This window comes from Lactuca virosa, chromosome 4, assembly GCF_052849685.1.
Source record: "Lactuca virosa cultivar CGN04683 chromosome 4, Lactuca_virosa_CGN04683_v6, whole genome shotgun sequence".
In the NCBI taxonomy this organism is placed as follows: Eukaryota; Viridiplantae; Streptophyta; class Magnoliopsida; order Asterales; family Asteraceae; genus Lactuca; species Lactuca virosa.
This window is the reverse complement of record NC_136429.1, coordinates 275,544,786-275,566,444: the sequence shown is the minus strand read 5'-3', so window position 1 is coordinate 275,566,444 and position 21,659 is coordinate 275,544,786. Positions and strand designations below refer to the sequence as shown.

General features: G+C 37.1%; 1 protein-coding gene across 1 annotated transcript; it reads right to left on the bottom strand.

The window, feature by feature from the left end:
* Window positions 1-13,488: 13,488 nt before the first annotated feature.
* LOC145108301 (raucaffricine-O-beta-D-glucosidase-like) lies at window positions 13,489-17,247 on the bottom strand. Its single transcript, XM_079045323.1, has 12 exons — window positions 17,083-17,247; window positions 16,323-16,392; window positions 16,124-16,182; window positions 15,956-16,031; window positions 15,654-15,819; window positions 15,218-15,539; window positions 14,863-14,981; window positions 14,568-14,782; window positions 14,403-14,434; window positions 14,228-14,330; window positions 14,018-14,126; window positions 13,489-13,916 (listed from the first exon to the last, which is right to left on the bottom strand). Exons 1-12 carry the CDS (start codon window positions 17,188-17,190, stop codon window positions 13,706-13,708), a joined length of 1,590 nt encoding a protein of 529 aa, XP_078901449.1. The 5' UTR covers window positions 17,191-17,247; the 3' UTR covers window positions 13,489-13,705.
* Window positions 17,248-21,659: the final 4,412 nt, after the last annotated feature.

Genomic DNA, 21,659 nt, shown 5'->3' with positions numbered 1-21,659 from the left:
ATAAATTCGTCAATTTCTAGGCCTCGCTGGCTACTATCACAGGTTCATTCAGAACTTCTCCCGAATTGCGAAACCTCTTACAACACTGACCCAGAAGGGCGTAGCCTTTGACTGGGAACAGAAGCAGGAGAGAGCGTTCCAAACACTCAAGCGATCCTTGTGCACCGCACCAATAATATCCCTCCCCGAAGGGATAGAAGACTTCATTGTCTATTGTGATGCGTCAAATCAAGGGCTCGACTGTGTTCTGATGCAACGAGGTAAGGTCATCGCCTATGCCTCGAGACAGCTGAAGACACACGAGGTCAACTACACCACTCATGATCTCGAGCTAGGAGCAGTTGTGTTTGCTCTGAAGATCTGGAGACACTACCTCTATGGTACAAAAAGCACTATCTTTACAGACCACAAAAGTCTACAACATATATTCGACCAGAAGGAGTTCAACATGAGACAACGACGGTGGGTCGAGCTACTCAGTGACTACGAATGCAAAATTCGTTATCATCCGGGTAAAGCCAATGTAGTAGCTGACGCCCTAAGTCAGAAAGAATACTCTGGTCGTAGAGTCAAATCATTGACTATGACTATCCATTCACGCAAATTAAGCAGGCTCAGCACGACGCTTTGAAACCTGAAAATGTGGCGAGTGAATTCCTTAGAGGGATGGATAAGAACTTAGAAGTCAAGGGTGGCGGAGCTTTTTATTTCATGGATCGTATCTGGACACCGAGACACGGTGGTTTCAGAGACTTGGTCATGACCGAGGCGCACAACACTTGTTATTCCGTCCACCCAGGTTTAGATAAGATGTATCTGGATCTTAAAAAGTTATACTGGTGGCCTAACATGAAAGCAGAGATTGCTACCTTCGTGAGTAAATGCCCTACTTGCGCCAAGGTCAAGGTCAAATACCAGAAACCCTCAGGTCTACTACAACAGCCGGAGATACCGGAATGGAAGTGGGAGCGGATCACTATTGACTTCATAACCAAGTTGCCCAAGACAACGGGTGGACTTTATACCATATGGGTCATCGTCGACAGATTGACCAAGTCCGCACACTTCCTGCCTATCAAAGAAACAGACAAGATGGAGAAGCTTACAAGAACCTACATTCTGGAGTTTGTACGACTTCACGGTGTTCCCATATCCATTATCTCAGACAGAGATAGTAGATTCACTTCGAGGTTCTGGCAGTGGCTACAAAGTTCCCTAGGAACTAGGTTGGACATGAGTACAGCCTACCATCCACAAACCGACGGACAAAGTGAGAGGACTATACAAACCTTGGAAGATATGTTGCGAGCCTGTGTGATCGACTTTGGGAAAGCATGGGATACTCATTTACCCCTTGTCAAATTTTCCTACAACAACAGTTATCACACGAGCATAAAGGCTGCTCCATTCGAGGCCCTCTATGGCTGAAAGTGCAGATCCCCTCTGTGCTGGGCTGAAAGCACTCTCACAGGTCCGGAGATCTTTCAGGAAACGACAGAGAAGATCGTTCAGATTCGTGAACGATTGAAAGCCTCTAGAGACCGACAGAAAAGCTACGCAGATAAACGAAAGAAACCGTTGGAATTCCAGGTAGGAGACCGTGTTCTATTGAAGGTCTCACCCTGGAAGGGCTTAATACGCTTTGGAAAGCGTGGAAAGCTAAATCCAAGATACATAGGGCCTTTCGAGATTCTCGCTAGAATCGGCCTTGTAGCTTACAAACTTAACTTACCCCGCGAACTCAGTAACGTACATTCTACTTTCCACGTCTCGAACTTGAAAAAGTGTCTGTCCGGCGAGACTCTTGTAATCCCACTCGACGAGATCGAGATCAACGAGAGCCTCAACTTCGTGGAAGAACCTGTGGAGATCATGGACCGGGAGGTCAAGCAAACGAAACAAAGTCGTATCCCGATAGTGAAGGTTCGCTGGAACGCCAAGCGAGGACCTGAATTCACTTGGGAGCAAGAGGATCAGATGAAACTGAAATATCCTCGTCTTTTTACTTAGTTATTTGTAACTACTTATTTGCTTAAACTCTAATTTCGAGACGAAATTCCTTCTAACGGGGGGATGATGTGACAACCCGAAATTTCTATTCTGTACAACCATTCACTTCAATAGAAGTCAGAACAGTTTCTGCTAACTTTTAAGCTTTTTGGAGTCAGTGTGACTGTTCTAAAGCCTAGTACTGCAAGAGATAACTAGAGAGAGGATACTTCAGGGCTTATTGTGCATCAATAAATTTCCAAAACTCCAAGAGTTTGGAGTTTATGGCCCAAACATGGTGTTTACGGCCGTAAACTCTAAGGAGTATAAATATGACACTTAGTCATTTTATACACTTTTTTACCATTTCAAGCCTAGAAACTCATTTCTCTCTCAAGTAGCATCCGATTTTCCTTCTTGATCTTCAACATTATAAGTGTTTCTTGCCTTGTTTAGTTGATCTCTTCCTTAATCTAGTGATCTTACATGATTTCATCCATGAAATCATTCCATTTGTTTAGATCTTCAAGAATTCTTCATTTCACCAAGAACACCAAGAACACACACTAGTGTTCTTGGGCCGTGAACACCCTTTCAAGCTCCTTTATTGTAAGTATTCTTACCCTAGTGTGTTATAAGGCTTGTTTCACTTCTTATTCAACTAGAAAACACAAAGAAACACAAGATCAAAGGTGTTTACGGTCAAGACATGTTCTTAAACCGTAAACCCTAATAAATGAGGCAAAGTGAGCCCTAGTCCCTTCCTTAGCCTTGGATACTAGTCTAGATCACTACCTTGAAGTGTTTAGGACCTTAAACATCAAAAATACCAAGAACACATAGAGTTTACGGTCGTAAACTCATGGAGAAATGGTCCATGGGCCGTAAACTCTATAAAGTGGTGAAATTGTGCCACAATGACTTCCTAAGGCTTAGACTTGAAGTAAGGATACTTCTTTATGACTTATAAGACCTCAAAACACAAAATGGTAGAAGTTACCATGGGTTTACGGCCGTAAACCCATTGGGACCGTAAACCCAAAATCGTAAACGCATGAAGAGTTTACCCTTGGACCATAAACTCAAAAGCAAAGCCCTACAACCCTTAGATGAAATCCTTGGTACTTATAGCACTTGAATCAAAGTGTTTTCCATGTTCTAGGATGTCTTGACTTACTTAATTAGTTGTTAAATGACTAATTGGATACATATATGTGTTATTATATGTTAATTAGGATCCTTGTGTGTGCTCAAGTCTTCACTTGACACTTAGCATCCTATACCATCCGTTCATCCAAACCACTAACTACAGGTGAGTTCATACCCCTAAATCAACCTTTTAAATGAATTTAAATGCTTTTATGGGGGGAATACAAGTTGAACTATTATAGTTATTATATTAATCACATGTGATTAATAAATACCAAACAAGTGGATTTCTTACTTTTCAAACTGTGTTATCAAACAAACTACTTCAAACTGTTTTACAAACTCTGTTACATGTCAAATACTTTTATTAAACTCTTTTCAACTTATATTCTGTTATATGTGTATCTATATAGATATAGTTATATAAGTAGGATTGAAAGGACTTAGGACTGATAGCTCACCTTACCTCATGTTCCTTGTTTGGTTGTGGACTTAGGGAATCGGTTGTTTGTCTGAAGGTCGTTTGAATCCTAGTTATATATTATGTATATGTATATAGATATAAAAGTTCCTTCTTTCTATTCAATACCTTTGGGTAGCAAAGGTATACAAACATGTTCATACATACAAACAATGTTACTAGTAAACTATAATAGGTGTAGTTTAGGAAGTTACTAATACTATTACTAGAACAATGAAACATACAATGAGTCAGTTCATACATGAGTCAATACATACTAGACAGAAAGAGAACATACAAAACAGCTAGTACATACTATACATTACAATACAGCTAGTGCATACTATACATTATACAAGAGAACATACTATTATGAGAAACAGAGAGAACATACATACATACTAGACAGAGAGAGAACATACAATACAGCTAGTACATACTATACATTATACAAGAGAACATACTATTATGAGAAACAGAGAGAACATACATACATACTAGACAGAGAGAGATCATACAATACAGCTAGTACACACAATACATATACAAGAACACTACTACAGTTATGTGAGCCACGTAACGGGGCATGACATCACCTGTCATGGCTCGTTTTGTATCCAGAATCTCCTTAAGTGGAGAGCGTTGAGTTTGTGAATAGATCTATACTGGATTGACTATCCTACACCTTGCTGCTAGCTACAGTGGGACTTGCAAGTCTACGGGTGCCAAATGTCATTCCTTCCGACGTCTTACATCGTCGTGTTTCTGGTCGGTAGTATGGTACAGGCCGATCACATGGTACTTTAAATAACAATTGGTTTAAGGTAGTTAGTACAGCAGTAGTTACTTAATACAACACTACAATACTATTTTATTTCCCATTGCATTCAGTTTGTGATCTTCACACAATGAACAGTAATGTAAAAACTATATTTTTGGTTAATAATAGTCAGATTTGGGAAAATACATACTCTTACAAGAGACACACATACAAACACTTGATGCCTTGGTAGAAGGCTACTTTTAGTAGAAAAACATAGGGTTTTCTAGGAGATTCAAACATTTTACAAACATTCACAAACTTTTACAAACTTACACATCGCATACTTACAAACACTTTCCTACAAACAATGACACTAAAATACCTATGATCTCACCAGATTTAAAGCTGATCAACTTTTTTAAAATAACTTGTATTCTCAGGTCGCCTGTAGACAGGTACCGGTGCCAGGTTTTGAGAAGATGGAGCTCGTTCAAGACTCATCTTTTATTTTGTTTCATATTTTTGGTGTCTATTAAACTAAACAGAACACACTTGTATTAAATTATATTATTAATGCAATGGATGATGTTGTTGCTTGTTTACTACTATTCATTGTTGTGATACTGTACATGACGTCCTCCACCCTCGAACGATTCCGCCGTTCCGGTTCTGGGGTGTGACAATTATTTAGTCCATTTACTTATTCTTGGAAGGCCCATTAATAGTCCAATCACCAAAGCCCCAAAGAAAGGCCCAACTCAAGGCCCAAGTGAAATTAGGGTTTCCACATGAAATGACGATTAGGGTTAAGTATTTCTTACTTAACCCATTAAGGACTTAATCCATTAAGTCCAATATTTCCTTAGGTTAGTTTGCCAATGATTGTTAATTAATAGTTTAAGTTTAATAATTAATTCAAGTGCGTGTCCCGATAATTCCCCAAATTATGTTTCCTAATTAGGGTTTTCCAAACCCTAATTAGGGTTTCCAACCCAAATACTAGCCAATTAATCAAATGGTTGGGCTTTTAGGTCAATCGGGGCTTCATTGGGCCCATTAGGGTTTCATTGGGCCCACTTAGTCCAAACATCCCGAACGAGTCCAAAAATGAAAACGGGGCACACCGCCACCCAACACGGCCACTCTACGGTGGTGGTTTGGGTTTTTCTTTTCACTATCCATTTTGTTACAATTTACAATGCTAAAATCCAAATAGCACTTAGACACACACTAATTCAACACACACATACACACAACCACCCTAATGGTGGCTGGCGGTGGCACATGGAGGCAGCCACCACCCCACGCTGCTGGTGGTGACTTCTTTTCCGATTCCGGCAAAAGGTTTCACACCCATAAACTACAACACACTAGATTACACCCACCTAAAGTATACACAAAATCACACACACACACACAGCCACCTTCCATGGTGGCTGGTGGAAACGAAAACAAGGCAGCAAGCGGCGACAACCCTTCAGCCGCTTGGAGCAGTGGTGGTCAACATGGAAAGCGACAGCAGCACACACCCGGCTTGCTAGATGCGAACACAAACACACTATATGGTGGCATCCGACGTTTGGTCTTCGCGTTTCAAATCCTCGCTGGTCATTTGAAGCAGCACGGTGGCAGCGGCAGAAAACGTAGAAGAAGGCCGCTGCAGCGGGGAAGGGAAGTTGCACCTCCACTGGAGTACGACTCGACAGCAGTGGTGCTAAAGGCGGCGACCGATCTTGACAAGGCTGCTAGAGAAAGAGAAGAGGAAGAGCGGCGGTTCTGGTGGTCGCTATCACCGGCGGTCAGCAGCACTCGGGGGCCCAAGACGTCTGGCAGCCACGCTGCGGCGGTACCCGGTGGTTACGGTGGTCGGATGGCAATGGAACAGTTGTGGTAAACGCCCTCGCCGACAGATGGTGTGGTCTTTGGTGGTTTTCGATCTCCACGATGATGGTGGTGAGGGGTGGCGTAAGGGCGGTGCGGCGGCTAGAAGAGGGAGGCATATGGATGGAGGGTGACGGCTACTCATACTTTTAGGGTTAGGGTTTGAGAGAGGGTTGCGATGGGTTATATACCCATCTCCAAAACTCCATCCCATAATAACAACAATGACCCTCCCTTCTCTATTTTCTTTCAAAATGGGTCCTAATATTTACGCTTTTTAACCCCTCCTGCAGAAAACCCTTACAAATCAGGTCCAAAACTTACCAATCATCCCCTCGTCTACAAAATCTTCTCATATAAGATCCAGAATTTACTCTTTATTCCCCGATTCCATAAATCCTTACATATTAAGTCCAAATAATACCAAACACCCCTTGACTTATGAAAATCTTTATAAATTAAGTCCCAAAATTACACTTTCACCCGTGGAGATTCAAATCTTGTCATTTGGCTTCCCGAAACCAACTCCCATCTAATTATTATTTGTTTTTGGATTATTATAATATTTATAATAATAAAATTACTTCTCAGGGTTCTGGGTTTATTTTTAATTATCTTATTTTAAACGGGATGTTACACATATAGTTTGAAAAGAGATATAGTATGAATCTTCATGTCTCCCTGGACAATCAACTTCCCCGTAGACTAGTGTTTTCCCAAACCATTCAAGAATTTCAGGTTTGTTTCATGATTACTTCGAACTGTTCCAGCGTTTCATAGCTTTGTGATGATGAGATTGAACCGTTTGAACGAGTTGTAAATACTTTCACCGGGAAGAGCTTTAAAGTTGTTAAACTCATTGAGAGTTGTGGTGAGTTTCTTGTCATGTGCTTGTTCAGACTATTGATAAAGATTTTTTAGCACATCCCAAATCTCCTTGACAAAATTGCAGTTGATGATGATGTCAAAATTATCTGGAGTAACACCACATGAGATTTCATAAAATGCTATGGCATATTTCTCCATTTTGTCAAGATCATTATTTGTTTGTCGATTCATAGCTGCCTGAGCTCCACCAAGTCGTTCCTGAGCACAATCTGCTTGAACAAGATTGAAAACAGGAACATGGGGTCCTTCTTCCACAAATCTCCATACATCTCTTCCGAGCCTATTAAGATACCTTTCCATTCTTTGAGACCAATGGTGGTATTCATTTGCAACAAGTATTGGAGCTCTGTTCGAGCCTCCAACACTGTTGGAAACATTCAGTGATAAAGCTTGTGCCATATTTCCCATTGTTTTTTTTAAGAATGAGCTTCGGTGGTATAGAAGGATTTCTAAAACCAGAGTTTTGTTTAAAAAGAAACCACTATGGCTCTGATACCAGTTGTTGAGAAAAAAACTTTGAAGAACACTTGAATAAAAGTTAGTACAAGATAATAAGTTGCGGAATAAGTTAATCTCAATTATCTTGTTAGCTCAATAATAATAAGTTAGGAATGTTATATTGCGTAAATATAAATGACAACAAGTTATATCAAGTAGACACCAAGTTGATTCATAACAAGTATTGAATGCTACCACAAGTTAATAAATGTGATCAATTTAAAGTGAAAAGGAACTCGGTTTATCAGAAGATAATGGATCGAGATGAATGATCTTTTTATTGCAATAATAGTTCAGAAAGATCGTGAAGGTGTATCTTACGTGAGGTGGGTTCCTCTATTTATAGAGTCCCGAAAAGTTACATTGGAAATAAACAAATATTATTCTACTGACTTTAGTGACCATGCAAGGTTCACTGGACAAAACAAAGCAAACACGCTAAGTCAGTAAAGTAACATGAACGTCTTCATTCATCATTCATATTTGTGGTAGTTGTTGTGGTTGCGGTTCACAAAAGATCTTCTCCAACTTCGGTAGTCAACTTCTTCTACGGTATCACCAACAATTCAGAATTCGGTTCCTTAGCTAAAGAGGGTCACTTTTTTTTATCAACACCTCTGACGATGTCGGTCAGCATCCTAACCTCCCTCCATAATGATTCATGATCCTCCTCTAACTGATCCTCGTGTCGTGCCACACGTGGAACTAACACTGAACTCGCTCAATCTGTGGGATCCTCAGGGATAGGGTCGTGTCTCGGAGCCTGGGACGACTCTCCGATCTCGTAATGGCCAATGCTATCCTCCTGGATCTACTCATCTACTTAGGGCGTCTATTTATGGGTAGGGCAAGGTTTCTTGGATGGATTTGGGAATGATGGGGGTGAGGCTGCTCTCTTTCGGGATGTAATAGGAATGGATTTCGGGGGTTGTAGATCACTCAGCACACTGGACGGCTAGTCTGAGGATGGAGACTCCGATAATGGCTCTGACTCAAGAGTGTCCTCCGCCTGAGTCTGGGGAAGGATGAGAAAACCAATCCCAGATATCCTCCATGGATGAGCTCCTGATGATCATTTATGCTTTGAACGCCCTGCATCAGACATCCAAAAGGGTTAGATGTTTATAAGGGATAAGAGTAAAATCATAACACATATAATTATAGAGTTATAGATATATAGTAGATAGTACCAGATCTATTGTGATTTTCTCCTAAGGGTTTGTCGGGTAAGCGCTGCCTAAATCAATATCCTTGAGCTATGAACGGAACTCTCCGAGTAGTAATTTCGACTCAATCCTAAGAACTCTACGACCTAAATCCTTAACTTCTCTCGGTGTATCACTCTATACTGCTCTAGTCTTCGGGAAGTCGGTTACTGCTACTGATCCAATCATCTTCTAGTCATAGACTTCATCCTAATTTCCAAACTAGGCATACTAACTATCGATCCATAAATCCTTAGGTGTTTAGATTGTCAACTACGACATCTAGGTTTGAGCGTGCATCGGTCGGACAATAATAAAACTTAGTTGCGCATTCTAGGTCTAGTTGTGGGTCGGCCGCAGTACTAACTAAACGTAGGATTTGTTTTTGACCTAAAATCTTAAGTTGTGATTTGAATGGATAATGTTTTTGGATACGGGGGTGTATTTATAAGAGTTTACACAACTCTTTATTTGATTAATGTTTGATTGTGGTATTCTATTTAATCCTACCTTTGTGTACTTTTAAACTACAGGGATCGGCCAGTTAGGAAAAGTCGAAGGGCAGGACCATTTTGGCATATAGCTGTTCTAAAATCCAACACCCTATCGACAAGTTTTTCCAGTCTATACACCTTACCAAGAGTAGTTTATTCGTACAATTATTATTATTATTATTATTGTTATTATTATTATTATTACTATTATTATTATTATTATTATTATTATTATTATTATTATTATTATTATTATTATTATTATTATTATTATTACTTTATTAGGTTTTACTAATTCAAAGTTTTTACGCCCTAGGCTATAGTCGTATTTCCTAAGGAATTACTAGTTCGCTATAACCTGAGGCTCTGATACCAATCTGTCACACCCTACCCAGCCGTTGGCGGAAACACCGGCTAGTGCAACATAGGGATAATTGGATCTCGGCAACAGATACAATCAAACACAAAGGTATATTTTTAAATTTTATTTGTTATTGATTTTTGAAGGATTACATTGATTTAGGGACAAACACAAACTCCTAAAATCACTATAGTAAACTTCAACAACTTCCTTGCAAACTTCCTTCAAACTTGGGGGACACTCTTGCACACTCACCTTCCTGAGAATACATGTACTTTGAAAGTCAACATAATGTTGGTGAGTGCATGAGTTTTTATTTTTTAAGTCCTTTAAGAATACTTTTCTTTTGTGAAAACATTTCTTATTTATTTACCTAGCCTTCTATCTTTTAGGGTATCTTTTATAAATCTTAAATTACAATCTTTTCAAAATATCTAACGATCCTAACGTAATTTAATTAGGATGATCTTTTTGTTAACCCTAATTTACTTTCGTTTAAGGATTTCTAATGATCCTAACGTCTTTTAATTACCATACCAGGCGTCCCTAATGGTAATCTAAGCTCCGAGGAAATTTTTAATGTATTAACGTGAGCCCCTATAATCGACTATACTCTAATGTGATCTAATGTATTACCGTGAGTCCCGATAATCGACGCTTTCAGGATCTCATAGGATTAACGATTATAGGTATTGGGCAAATGCCAAAATTAATCAAGGCCTTTTGATGAATTATCAACTCACTAACGCATTGACCTTAGGTATTTGTCTTTTATCTTGACTCTTTTATCTTTCCATAATTATCCCTATATATATATATATATATATATATATATATATATATATATATATATATATATATATATATATATATATATATATATATATATATATATACGCTTTCAGCCTAAGTACGCCCCTCATGCTCATCAGGGTGGATTTTTTTTGTTTGGGCTTCGGTTTTGGGCTTGGTTAGGCTTGGTTGTCTTGGGCCATTTTGGGCCATCAGAATTCATGGGTTGGGCTGTTGAGATTTTGTTGGACTTCTTAGGAAAGGGCCCATGAAAGGGATTGGGTCCAATTTGGAAATTTTGGCTATATTTGGGCCTTACATGTTTAATTTGGATTTTGGGCTTTTGGACATTTGGTTTGGGCTTTGGCCTTGGGCTAAGTTAGAGGGAGGGTAAAAAGGTATTTTACCCTAATTTGCACTCTTAGTGTGAGTCCGGATCTAGTTATTAATGGGTTGTTATTTTCGTATTTGATAGCGCGTGGATTTTAGCGGATCTGTAGTCAGATTTTTATCCGTGGGTTTTAACTGTCTGAGGTGAGTCTCCTCACTGTACTATGGGTTGAAGGCACCAATGCCGACCCATTGACTTATGTATTATAGGAAGACCAGGGGCTGGCCCTTGGCATTTGTATGAAAGACCCGGAGGTGGCTCCTAACAAGTCAGTATACAATACCAGGGTTCGGACCCTGGTAGTTAAGTAGATAGTTAGTTGTAGTGTGTAAGCTAGTTGTCTCTGTGATGCTTGCATGGAAGACCAGGAGGTGGCTCCTGACACTTGTCTGTAAGACCTAGGGTTTTGGCCCCCGGCCTGGCAAGGAAAGACCATGATACGATTCGTAGCATTGGTTGGCACATAGCACCTCCTATTGCATGTTTGATATGTATAACTCGTATGTTATGTATGGTATGTGGTATTTGGGGAACTCACTAAGCTATGTGCTTATAGTTGTTGTTTATGGTTTCAGGTACTTCCGGCTCGAAAGGGAAGGGCCCGACTTGATCGCAACGCATACACCTATATTTTCCACAATCTTGAGATTTTGGGATTGTACTCTGATAACTGTTTTTATTATAAAATACCTTTCAAGGTTGAATATATGAGTAATGGGTGTTTTGGTTGTTTTAAAAATGAAATTTTTACCTTCGTATTTTGGGATGTTATAGAATGAGTATATAAACTATTAATATAATGTTGTCTTATATATCTGGTTAGATATGATGTTTTATGGTGAGTATGAATCTGATGTATGTGGTGCACACAAAGTGTTTGATGAAACGTCTCAACGAAATCCGTTAAATTGTTAAGTTGTGAATATATGTTTTTTATGTATCAATTTGTGAATATGTATGTTATAAAGTTGTGAATATGTATTTTTTGATGCACTAAGGTGTGAATTTGAGTCTAAAATATTGAATTAACCTATGAATTAGTGTCTTAAATGTTGAATTAATCTGTGAATTATGATATTTTTTTATCAAGATCTGATTTTTACGGGAAGAATGTTGGCGGTATTGGTACCGATGGTTGGTGGTGGCGATGGTTGATTGCACCGTATGGTAGTTAGCGATGTTGATGCTGGTGGTGGTGGTAGAGTAAGGATATGTTCTATTTTTCACTCATCTTCTTTACTGATTTCAGATAAGTAGTTATCATCTTTTATGATTCATGTATATGTTTTTCTATTGATGTTTGGTTATGAAATATGAGATAATTTATGTATGTATTAAAATGTGAATGAGCTATTTAATACACTGAAATATGAGATTAAACTTGTAAATGATATATGAATGTATTGTATTAAACTGTGAATTTTACGTATTAAACGGTAAATTTTATTACAAATTAATATAATAAATTCACAATTTAATACACAAAAATGTCTCCAAATATGAACGTATAAATGTAAGTTTTAACTTGAGAGTATGGATGTGAATAAATAATTTTGTGTATTAAACTGTGAATTTTATGTATTAATATGTGAATTGTATTAAGCTGTGGATAGATTGTATTAAGCTATAAATTTTATAAATATTGTGTTTGCTTCTCAAATATGAAAAGAAAGAATCACTATACACATATATTATCTTTTCTAATTTTAGATAAATTATATAAAATTTAAATTATGAATATTATGTAAATTAAATTTTGAACGAAACACTAGCCTCCAGATTTGAAAGTATAAATGTAAGTTTTAAGTTAAAAAATATGACATATCAATGTATTAAATTGTTAATTTATTATATTAAGCTTTGAATTTTGTGTATTAAATGGTAATAGACTATATTAAGTTGTGAATTGATAGCATTTTACCGTGTACGTTTTATAAATTTTGTGTTAAAATATAAATGATTTATATATAAATTTTTGTATTAATGTTCATGTGGATATATTTATTTTTTTGATGTATAAGTATGTAAAAATGCATTAGTTTTTATAATTGTTTTGTATTAAATTCAAAATGAGTAAATTAATAGGTTTATTAAATTATGAATATATTATTTAACCTCGCATTGCATGACTTTATATACATATATGATTTTCAAAGAATGATGGTTGCGACGCTAGCATAAATGGTTAGTGGTGGAGTGTGGTCGTGGTGGTGATGGTAGAGTTTGAGTTTGATTTCTTTGAATTTCTGAATTAATGTAAAAATAGTATGTGTTAAGTTATGAATTTTGTATATTAAGCTAGAAATGAATTGTAAAAAGTTGTATTTACATAAATTTTGTGTTAAAATATGAAATGAATATATAAATGAAAATATTAGAGTAAAAAAATTATGATTTTATCATTTTCTTACCAAAAATACAAATATTAGGATTTTAACATATTTATGAAATGGGGTTGTTAGGTTCTTAATATTTTGTGGTTACTATTTGAACCACTCCATATATATATATATATATATATATATATATATATATATATATATATATATATATATATATATATATATATATATATATATATATATATATTTTTTTTTTTTGTTTGTTAACGTAAGAGTTCACATATAAGACAACATTCATTTCACGTCCTAAAATAAAAAGGAGCAATAGACATTTCCAACCGACGAAACATAATTTCTTGAAAGGAATCGAAAACGATAAAACAGACATAATTCACGGGCACTTATTATTCATGAAAGTAGAAACCACTTAGGGCATTTATTTTCTTCTGTGCCGATTGCGACTCACTTCTTTGTGTTCAAGCAATACACTTCTTAATTTCCATCACCTTCACGTAGCTTCTCTTCTTGTGCAGGTGGATTAAGAAACTTCTTAAACCATATTGCAGAGTGCTTTGGGTACCTTGTGTATTTTCCATGAGTATAATCAACATAAAATAGACCAAAACGAACAGAGTATCCCTTGTGCCACTCAAAATTATCCATCATTGACCATGCGAAGTACCCCTTCACATTACAGCCATCCCTACAACAGTGTAACAAGGTTTGATTATAATGCATGCAAAGTAAAGAAAAGAGTAATGGGACTTGCATAAAATGCATTAAATATGGTATAATTATCCTTACCCAATTGCTCTTAGGACATTTTGAAGATGTGTATTGTAATAAACAATACGTTCATTATCAATACGAGCTTCTTCAATTTTCAGTTTGTTATCCATTGCATCAGCATAGCCTACCGAAATGGTACAATGACACGGTATTATTTTGAGTTAATTTACGACCAAAGAAACCATTAATTAATTATCAGAAGGCGAAAATAACAAAAGTGATTACCATTTTCAGTTATATAGACCAACGGGTTTCCGTACTTATCTTTTAGTTGCATCAGGGATTTGTAAATTCCAAGTGGATAGGAAAAAAACCAATCAACGCCTCCCTACATTGATCAGTTAATCGTAAATTGAGAAACTCAGAACACCACACTCATATCAAAACCAATCATACGTACCTCAGGACCGATCAGTTCCCCATTAAGGCCAACTGATAAAAACAAAATCAAGTTAAACATATCAAGACGTATTTCCAACATCGAACCACTACCAACATGCATGTGTTCACAATCGTTCTAATTTTTTTTTAACCGAGACTTGGATTAATCATTTAATATATATACCTTCAGTTTGGTGCACATTGCTATCTGTCAAGTAGGATACCACATCAGTTGGTTCCGCAGTGGTTGCGTATCGGGCAGTATAGTAATTCAACCCAATAAAATCGTAAGAGTTCATCAGTAGCTCGGGTTCATTATTTATGAATTCAGGCAAACGGTCGTTGACAAGATCTCTCATTGTGTCCGGGTACTTACCACTAAACAATGGCTCCATGTACCTGAAAAAATGTTTAAGGTTTAATCAGTATACTTGTTGATTCTCATTGTTAATGTGTTTCCTTTTCATGACGTGACTCACCATCCGAAAATAAAGTCCATGGCTCTGTCGGCTGCCATCTGGTCTACCAGATTCCTTTGATTTAATGGCTCGTTAAACTGTTGGTTCAACGTAATTCCAATCACACCACCTTGGCTCTCCTGAAGGTTTGAAGACGAGTTCATAATTAATTAACAACTTTTATTATAATGTGTATCCATGCCTTGGTTATTATACCTCTACTTGTTCATATGTTTTTATTAATTTGTGGATGTTTATTTGTTGATTCTTGCATCACTGTATAATAATTATAATAACCGACACAAAAACCAATAACAATAAGCAAGATGAGAGATTGAAGATCAAACTTAATTCGATCGGGATATATATTAATTACCTGAAATCCTTTCTTGTATATATCGGCAGCAGTTGCATGAGCCAGGAGTAAGTTGTGTGCTACAATATAGGGCTCAGTGGCAGCATCCCCAACACCTTTATTGTCGAAAGTTCTTGGAGCGACAATATCATTGCTACGAGTTCCAAGGTTATTTCCAGCCAAGAGTTCAGGGTCAACTTGCACACCTCCTCGACCAGGTGCGTGAATACCATAACCGTAACCAGATGAAGCGTAACTATGGGGCTCATTCAATGTGATCCAATGCTTAACCCGATCACCAAATTCCCAGAAGCAAAATTCCGCATAATCCGCGAAATCATCTCTGATAAGCAAATATACATAACCCAATATTTTTTATTCAATTTTTTATTCAATTTGTAATTATATAATTAAGCCCAAAAACTCTTAAAAACTCGATTCATATCTTTTATCTTACATGATTTGTTTATCCAAAAAACCCAAGTAGTCTTCTTCCAGGGCATTGGGAGTATCCCAATGCCACAAAGTGACAAATGGCTCAATTTCATTGCGTTTAAGCTCATCGATTAGGTTATTGTAGTAGTCGACACCTTCCTGGTTGATGCCCAGTCTCAATTTTCCACCTAAAAATTTGACACCAAAGTCAAACAAGAACATATATATATATATATATATATATATATATATATATATATATATATATATATATATATATATATATATATATATTATTTTTGTTCATTTTCGAAGTAAAGTCACCTGGTAATATTCTACTCCATGAAAATGAGAATCTATAGGCTTTTAGACCCAGTTTCTTCATCAGTTGCACATCTTCCTGTGTACGATCATGAAATATACTTAGAAGAAAAGAGGCTTAGATTTATGAAGCTCCAATATTTGAGCAAAACAAAGGTTAATTAACTATACCTTTGTTTTATAATAAGCATTAATAGCATTGTTTCCATTATCTTCGTTGTCGATGGCACCTATAATAAAATATTAAGAATATTTCATGAATTCAAATGAGAGGTCGTGGATGCAAAAATGATCACTGTCCTGATATTTAAAAAAAAAAAAAAAAAAAAAAAAAAAAAAAGAAAAAAAAGAAGAAGAAGAAGAGAAAAACCGGATTTTGTGAGGCAGAAAGTATCCCAGACGCTTGGTTGTCTACCACCTTCAAGCACAGCACCTTCAATCTATGTGAAACAAGAAAATTATACTCAAATGTTAAATTTTAATTTCACATGGCCATATCTCTGAAAATGAATGGCAAATAGTATATTTGTAAGTACATTTTAGTTTGAGTTTATTGTTTTTCTAATATTTATTCCCAATAATATTAATGCTATTTGATACTGTAATTGTCTTAAACTTACAAGCTACTTCAAACCATCCACGCTCATATATATATATATAAAGGGTGTCCAACTAAAACTTGTCATATAGTAGTATAGTATCTTAAATAATTCCATAAAGAAGGGGTGTCCATGGACCCCTTTACTTGTCTATGAATTCTCCCTTGATTTCAAGTCTCTTACATAAATGGTTACAATGGTTTTAAACCAATTATATTGCACGAGTCATTTACTAGTGTAGACACTGTTAATTAGCATATAGTACTACTATTTTTTGTAAAACTGTTTGTATTATTTCATAGAAAATTATCACAATCAAATGGTATAAGACATTAAGTCATATGAGTGGCAGTACCTATATGATATTATCACTCTCTGATTCATGATTTCTATTTATATATTAACCCTTTTACACCTTACACACTCCTATATATTAAATTTAATTAGAAGGATTCATTCATAGGAAATTATCACAAATATCACAATAACACCACATAATATTTTTAAAAATATAGAAATATAATATGATACCTGATATGCAGAAGTGGCAGTACCCCAAACAAAACCAGGTTCGAAATCGGCACTAGTTATGTCATTGGGGAAAGAGTACTTCCTTCCTTTCTGTAGAGTTGCTTCCATATCTTTGGTCTTTGGATGAAAGTTTTTTAAGTTTTCAGCTGTGAAGTGGATTGTGGATTTGCCCTCTTATTTATAGACAAAAAAAATGCTGCATCTTTATCAAACTCCAACAATTTATTTTATAAAAATGATTTAATTAATTCAAAATTTAAATACCTAAAGGTTATTAATAATATTTGCTTCAAATCGTGTTTCACGATTTCATTATAAAAAAAACCCAGATTCCTAGCTCTTGAATCACGTGAAATTTAATATTTTTTACAACGTGACGGATTTTAATGAAAAAATTAATAATTCATTAGATGTCTAAAATAAGTTTTTAATTCAGATAACATACTTAAGATCTCTCTACCACAATTAAAAGTATAAACAATCACATACAGATTCCACGGCTTATTATTACCTTTGGAATACCATCTTTATACATAAACTCGGATTGAATATGAAACAAAGGTGATAGGGAGGTTTGAACACAAGCTCACGAATATTGATCTTTAAAATACCTCTACCACATACATATAGCGGATAGACCCACAATAATGCATCTGATATCATAGAAATACTTGACTTTTTTCTTGTTGGAGAAATTTGTGACTATGAGAGTTGAATGCTATAATTGAAAAAAGAATAAAACTAAAACGCTAAAATCAACATTAACATTAGAGTTTAACATTATAATCAAAATTAAAATGAAAGTTGAGCTACAAGTGACATTAAGATAAGTGTAAAATGATGTAATTCACATTCAAATTAAAAAAAAAAAAAAAAAAAAAAAAAAAAAAAAAAAAAAAAAAAAACGATGTTATATAGTTGGCATTAAAATGCTATAATTTTTTTTTATATATAAAACGAGATAATCAACATTAACATGAAAGTTTAATGTTGTGATTGCAAAAATAAAATTAGACCACTAAATATTTTTTTTCTTTAACCACCAAAATTTTTTGTCTAGCTACCGGAGATTTTCGGCGAACAACATTGAAAAAAATTTCCATGACTTTTACCCATTGGTTAAAGGTTTGGTCCCTTATTGATTTTGTTTGAAACATGCCATGGAATGGTATTTTCCATTAATGATAAGGTTCCTCATTGATTTTAAAAGCCTTTGCTTTTCTATAATCAATTGTGGTCCACAACCTTATAAATAAAAAGTAATTGAAAGGATAAATTTATGTGTAACACAAGTTCTAGGTAAATAATTCTATTGAGTTTATGGGAATTAAAATCTTACATTGTAGTTTTTGTTGTGGCTACGACGTGGTCATAGCTAGAAGAAACGTGCATCATTCATGTGCACCACGACGTGGTGGCCGCCAGAGTGCAAAACCCTAATTTTGCGGTTTGGGCCTTATTAATGGGATGTGATGGCTAGGGTTTCCACACCCTCAGCCTCCATCACCCCCCTGTAACACCCTGTTTGAAAGTACTCGGTTGAGGTCTCGGAAGCCAAAGGGTAGGGGCGATTCGGTCTTTTATGGGTCGCGGGTTTCATCCGGAAGGTTTTAGACTTGGAGGTGTCGATGGGAGCGTAGGGCTTCCCGCCACCTTTTCGTGGATATAAAGTTCGTCGGAAACGGAGTTAGAATGAAGGAGTTATGACACTTTGAAGTTATTGTCAATCTTAGCCCCTAATGGAAATTAGTGACGAAAAGGTCTCATGCATGCAAGGTGGCCAGCACAAGAGTACGCCCATCGTAAGCTGGGGTACGCCCAGCGTAGATGGAGTAAATGGTCGTGGGTGATTGGAGACTTACGCCGAACGTACGAGGAGTACGCCCAGAGTCACTAAACCCTAATTTTTTGGGTGTGACACTATATAAAGAACATTACACCCTCTAGGGTCAGCCTCTTTCTCATCCTCCAACCCCTCTTCGAAACCCTAACCCTCATTGTGAGAGTGTAAGCTTGTAAGGTCATCTTGGAGTGCATCTTAGTGTTCTTGAAGATGAGTGATCATCTTGGAGTCTCATTGATCAGGGAAGAGCTTTTGGATCCAGGCTCTCCAGCTCATTTGCAAGTCTCAGAAGGTATAAAGTTTCTACCTTGTTATCTTATAGCTTTAGATCTAGATTAGGGCTTGTTTGGTGTTTCTTATGAGCTTATGGACTATCTCTTGGGAGTTGAGCAACTCCAGAGCTTAGGAAGAATAGATCTGAGGTCCTTTGGTCCATCTACTTCATAAAAATGAAATCTTGATGAGTATTCTACCCTCATGCATGAATCAAGACCCTTGGAAAGGTCTTAATGGGTTGTTGGGAGCATATGGAGCATGCAAAGGCATAAAGTCGTCAACTTTATGCCTTAAGATATCTTAATGGACTTAGATCTGAAGTTTGATGTTGAAATCCCTAGTATTAAGCACTTAATGCAAAAGTAGCTTAACAGAGGAGTACGCTGGGCGTACATGCAGGTACACACAGCGTACACCACTTTCAGCCAGTACGCTTAGTGTACATAGGAGTACGCCCCGCGTACTCATCAGTTATGGGCTTGTGATTTTTTGGGCCCCGGGTTGGGCCAAGCAGTGGACTTTGGGTCTTTGGGCCTTAGTTGGTCATCAGGAGTCAGATGTTTTGGGCCAGGAATATGTTTGGGCTTAGGGTAAGGCCCATTAGAGGGATTGGGCCCAATTGAGCAAATTGGGCCATTAGTGGACCAGTAGTGGGCTTGGAAAGCCTACTTAGTGTTGAGTTTTGTTTTGGGGTTCGGGCCTTAGTTTTTGGATCATACTGGGCCAGGGGTAGAATAGTCATTTTACCCCCCCCCCCCCCCCCCCATGCATGGATTAAGGATCATGGTATGGGACCCAATTGTTAATTGGGTATATTGATCGGTATTGATGGTTCAGGAAGTGGACAGGGCAGCAGCTAAGGATTTCTTCAGGAAGCTTCTGCATTTGAGGTGAGTCTTCGCACCATACCAATGGGTCTAAGGTACCAAGGCCGGCCCATTTTATGATAGTTGGTATACTTGCTATGTAGAGGTGTGTGGCATTGTTATGCATTGATATGTGGTAGAGATAGCTTTTACAGCTAATGGTAGAGATAGCCTTCAGGGCTAGTGGTAGAGATAGCCTTCACGGCTAATGGTAGAGATAGCCTGTATGGCTAAGGGTAGAGATAACCTTTGTGGCTAATGGTAGAGATAGCTTATTAGCTAATTGATATGTGTTATGTGGTAGAGGTAGCTTTATAGCTAATTGGTATGTGTTATGTGTGACAACCCGATATTTAAAGTCAATATAATGACCTAAAGTCAAGTATTATAATCTATTTTTGGAATCAATAGAAGTTAGCGTCAAAAATGAAGTGTTCTAAAATCTAAATTGGGTTGCATAAAATGATAGATATCGTGTCAAGGTTTCCAAAAATATAAAGAACACTCAAATCCGAGTCATAACGAAGAAGTTATGACCAATCAAAGATCCGCGTCAAAACCGGTAAAACACTGTTAAGCGTAAAAAGTGAAACTTCAATAAAATACTTTTTAGCCTTAGGTATCTAAACGAAAGTCGTAGATTACGTTAAACCGTGAGCATGCATAAAAAGAACGCCCAAATCTGACTTCGTATGAGGAAGTTATGATTTTTCGAAGTTTCGGATATAGCGGTAGACAGCTAAAAACTCGAAATAGAGATCGAGCGATTTTTTGCCAACGTAACCTAAACGAGAATCGAAGGTCTCGTGAATAGTAGTAGAACGGTGAAAAGACAGACGAAAACGGTCGTCGGATGAAGAAGTTATGGATTTTTTAACGGACTTTTCCTGTCCCGGCCTATTAAAAATAAATAACTAAAACTAAAGTCAAAACTAGCCGACGGAGTCTAAATGAAAGTTGTAGAGTACATTCTCACCTACGCGTGCATATAAAGAACGTCAAAAACGGAGCTCGTATGTGAAAGTTACGGATTTTACAAATTTGAGGCACACAAACCAAGACGATTTACGCCCAGCGTACCTTCGTACGCCCAGCGTACTCGGATGCTAGGCCTCCGTTCGTCCACGTCGCTCTAATGCTTCGTCCGAGGATGCGGTAAGCCATGACGCATGCGAAAGCGCCGCGTAACCTCGTTGGTACGCCCCGCGTACGCGCGGGTTCCAGCCCCTATAAAAGGGATGCGAGAGTTCCCAGTTTCTTTGCTCATTTTCTCTCGTTCTCTTGCGTTTTTACCTCGTTTTGCGTGCAAGAAATATCCCGAAGTCCCGGTTTTCATATCCAAGTCCCGAAGGAAGTTTCACGCTCCCGAGATTCCAGAGAATCCCGAGAAATCCGCTTCCTCCTGTCGAAGTTCTGCTCGATTATTGCCTTATCTTCTTCAACCTGCCTCTTCAACCAGGTGAGTTCATACCCCTACGTTTTTCCGAGTTTTTCATGTTTTCAGGGGGGAATACAAGCAAAAGCACAAGTAATCTTGGGCTTAAAGTATATTATTTTGTTTAAGATAATTATATTTTCAATATACTTTGAAC